At 44.1% G+C, this 4,095-nt stretch overlaps 1 protein-coding gene across 1 annotated transcript in view; it reads right to left on the reverse strand.

Moving 5' to 3' along the window:
- LOC107301120 (cathepsin S-like) overlaps window positions 1-3,872 on the reverse strand; it is a gene marked incomplete at its 5' end in the record, with an annotated part of 6,292 nt that extends 2,420 nt beyond the window's left edge. The window contains 2 exons of the mRNA XM_015830384.1: window positions 2,290-2,458; window positions 3,648-3,872. Coding sequence (XP_015685870.1) covers window positions 2,290-2,458; window positions 3,648-3,872 — 394 coding nt within the window. The remainder of the gene's footprint in view (window positions 1-2,289; window positions 2,459-3,647) is intronic.
- Window positions 3,873-4,095: the final 223 nt, after the last annotated feature.

The raw sequence follows: 4,095 nt of genomic DNA on the forward strand, positions 1-4,095 counted from the left end.
CCTCCCGAGCCGCCAGTACCAGCCAGGAGGGACACGGATCCAATAAACATGTGGTTGCATTCAGTCCCCCCAGGATCCTGTCCACGTCCTCGGGAGCCACAGAGTCAAACTCCTCCCATACAACAGTCTCAAGGCCTGCCATTGCCTCCTCCCCCGGGACCACCCAGTCGGAGTCCAAACCCTCTCGGATCCGAGCGATAGATGATAGATAAGATACATTGATAGATAGATGATAGATAGATAGATGATACAATAGATAAATAGATAATTGATTGATGATGATAGATAGATAGATACAGTAGATAGATAGAGCGATATAGATAGATAATTGATTGATGATACGATAGATAGATAGATAAATAGATAGATAGATAGATAGATAGATAGATAGATAGATAGATACAGTAGATAGATAGAGCGATATAGATAGATAATAGATAGATAGATAGATAGATAGATAGATAGATAGATAGATAGATAGATAGATAGATAGATAGATAGATAGATAGATAGATAGATAGATAGATAGATAGATAGATAGATAGATAGATAATTAGATAGATGGATGGATGGATGGATGGATGGATGGATGGATGGATGGATGGATGGATGGAGAGAGAGAGAGAGAGAGACTGACTAACTGACTGACTGACTGACTGATGTGGAGTCCTTGACATTCTCTGAGCTTGGCTGTTTCCTTGCAGACATTTCATGACCCAACTAGGTAACATCATCAGTGCTAGAAGGGAGTCAGTGGGTTTTGCTCTCTGTTTACATACAGGTGGCTTGCCCTGTCAGCATTGGGTGGGGTGGCCTTGATTAGGCTATTGTTTCCTGTTTGATTGTTGGTCTGAATTGGTTGTTCCTTGATTGAGAATTTGTTTACCGCTTGATGGTTGATCTAGTGTTAAACTTATTTACTCTATTTTTATTTACTGTTAGACTTCTACGCCAAGACATCTATGCTAGGCAGCTTACTGTCATGCAATTAAAACACCAAATAAAACATTACACGATGAATGTTAAATCTTGGTGTTGTCTTTGGTTATCTAGGTGTTGTTTGCTGGTGAGGAGGCATTTTGATCTTTTTTGTTTCCTTTATGGCTTTTTGATGTCTGTTTTGCCACTAGTATACTGTATAAACAGACAGCAAACCCCACTCCTTTGTAGCACTGATGATGTTACCTAATTGGGTCGTGAAACGTCTGCAAGAAAAAAAAGACCCAATGGTATGTAAATATAAGCAGAGAGCAAACCTCACTCCCTTCTAGAACTGAAGATTTTACCCAAACCCAATAGAGACCATCCTTGTTCCAGCAAGCAAAATTGGCACCAGTGACTTGGCCATTAAGCGGAGCAGTCGCTAAATGAAAGGGTCCTGTGCTCACGATCCGACTTTCTTTTGCTTTAAAGAGCCACGAAGCTCTTCAAGGCAAGGATGGCTCGCAACGTGACTTTTTTCACGAGTAACGGTAAACGGTCATTGTCTGAAGCAGTCACTAAATGAGGACTGCCTTTATTTAGCCCACAGATCTATCTTACAGCCATCAGATTACTCTACAGCAGGGGTCTTCAAACGTGGCCCTTTTATGACTTGTGGACTTCAACACCCAGAATTCCTCAGCGAGGCACATGAAATTTACATTTTTATCATCCTCCAGAAAGGAAAAAACACAAGATAGTCAGGCACATAGGAATATCCTGAGGTAAATCAAACAGTATACAGAACACACAGAGGGAAAAAGGTGGGAAAAAAGGGAAACGCCCCCTTCATACCCACAGCAACCAATCAGAGTGTAGATTGCCTCATGCATGAGTCAGCACTCTCTAATTCAGGGGTCTTCAAACTTGGCCCTTTTATGACTTGTGGACTTCAACACCCAGAATTCCTCAGCCAGGCACATTAAATTTACATTTTTATCATCCTCCAGAAAGGAAAAACACAAGATAGTCAGGCACATAGGAATATCCTGAGGTAAATCAAACAGTATACAGAACACACAGAGGGAAAAAGGCGGGAAAAAAGGGAAACGCCCCCTTCATACCCACAGCAACCAATCAGAGTGTAGATTGCCTCATGCATGAGTCAGCACTCTCTAATTCAGAGGTCTTCAAACTTGGCCCTTTTATGACTTGTGGACTTCAACTCCCAGAATTCCTCAGCCAATTCCTGCTCAGGCACGTGTGCCTGGCTGAGGAATTCTGGGAGTTGAAGTCCACAAGTCATAAAAGGGCCAGGTTTGAAGACCCCCTGCTCTAGAGATCCTCAATTGCCTCAATTCTCCTTACCCGACTTATAGAAATGGAACTGGAAACTCTTAGCATCCACACCCAAGGATACTGGCCCCATCGTGGCCACAGCTTGCTCCAGGGCCGCCTCGTTCTGTGACTGAATCCGCACTAAGGACGTGCAGTTGCCCACCCGGGTTTTTGGGTTGTAGTGACATTTGAACTCGTCCTGCAGAGATGGGACAGGAAGACGCAGGGGAAGTTTAGCAGCCTTTTTTGAGACTGGCCCATAGAACATAGAATCAGGGTTGGACGGGACCTTGGAGGTCATCTAGTCCAACCCCCTGCTCAAACAAAAGACCCTATACCATTTCAGACAAATGGCTGTCCAGTCTCTTCTTAAAAACCTTTTCATTATAGTAAGTAACATACTGTTCATTGTGTAATCAACAAAAATGGCCAGTAAATAGAGGAATAATAACCACAGTCTGGGGGGGGGGGGTCCTTGATGATCTCTGAGCTTGGTTCTTTTGTTGCAGACATTTCATGACCCAACTAGGTAACATCATCAGTGCTGGAAGGGGGTGGGTTTCTTCCAAATAGAGTAGAGTAGAGTAGAGTAGAGTAGAGTAGAGTAGAGTAGAGTGGAATAGATTAGAAATAGGAATGGAATAGAATAGAATAGAATAGAATAGAATAGAATAGAATAGAATAGAATATGGAATGGAATGAAATGGAATGGAATAGAGTAGAATAGAATAGAATAGAATAGAATAGAATAGAATAGAATAGAATAGAATAGAATAGAATATGGAATAGAATAGAATAGAATAGAATAGAATAGAATAGAATAGAATAGAATAGAATAGCAGAGTTGGAAGGGACCATGGAGGTCTTCTAATCCAACCTCCTGCTCAGGCAGGAGACCCTATACCATTTCAGTCAAATTGTTGTCCAATCTCTTCTTAAAAACCTCCAGTGTTGGAACACCCACAATTTCTGGAGGCAAGGAGTTCCACTGATTAATAGTTCTAACTGTCAGGAAGTTTCTTCTTAGTTCTAGGTTGCTTCTCTCCTTGATGAGTTTCCATCCGTTGCTTCTTGTCCTGCCTTCGGGCGCTTTGGAGAATAGCTTGACTCCCTCTTCTTTGGGGCAACCCCTGAGATATTAGAACGCTGCTATCCTGTCACCCCTCGTCCTTCTCTTCATTAAGGAGGAGCTTAATGAAAAGAGCTTCGTTTCATTCTTTTCGTTCCTAGCACTGATGACGTTACCTAGTCGGGTCATGAGACGTCTGCAAGAAAAGAACCCAGCTCAGAGGGCACCAAGGACCCCACAGCTCCACTCTGAGCCACAAAGATTCTCTTCCGTCGGTCGATCACGCCTTGCCCATGTCCACCTCGTCTCCCTCTCTCACCTTCTCCCGGTAAGGATAATCCTGCTCCGAATTGATGCCTCTGTTGTCCCGAACGTACTCAAAGGCGTGGCTGACGTAGCCCCCGTGACAGCCCTTGTTGCCCAGCTTCCAGGAGCAGTCCATGAGGTTCTGCTCGCTCAGGGGCACCAGCTGGCCAGTCTTTTTGAAGAGCAGCCCCTCCAGAGCCCCCGTGGCACTGAAGGCCCAGCAGGAGCCACAGTGTCCCTGTGTGGAGAGGAAGAGGCTGGGAGGAGCTCTGCAGAGCCAGGAGGCCAAAGCTGGTTGTTTAATTTAATTTAATTTAATTGAGGAGGAGGAGAAGGAGGAGAAAGTAGATGGAGACAGTGAAAGTAAGAGAAGGACAACGAAGGGAAGATAGGAGGAGGAGAAGGAGAAGATGAGAAGGAGAAGGAGGGGAAGGGGAAGGGGAAGGAGGAGAAGGAAGAAA

Source organism: Protobothrops mucrosquamatus, unplaced genomic scaffold, assembly GCF_001527695.2.
Source record: "Protobothrops mucrosquamatus isolate PMUCROS unplaced genomic scaffold, P.Mucros_1.0 scaffold10119, whole genome shotgun sequence".
In the NCBI taxonomy this organism is placed as follows: domain Eukaryota; kingdom Metazoa; phylum Chordata; class Lepidosauria; order Squamata; family Viperidae; genus Protobothrops; species Protobothrops mucrosquamatus.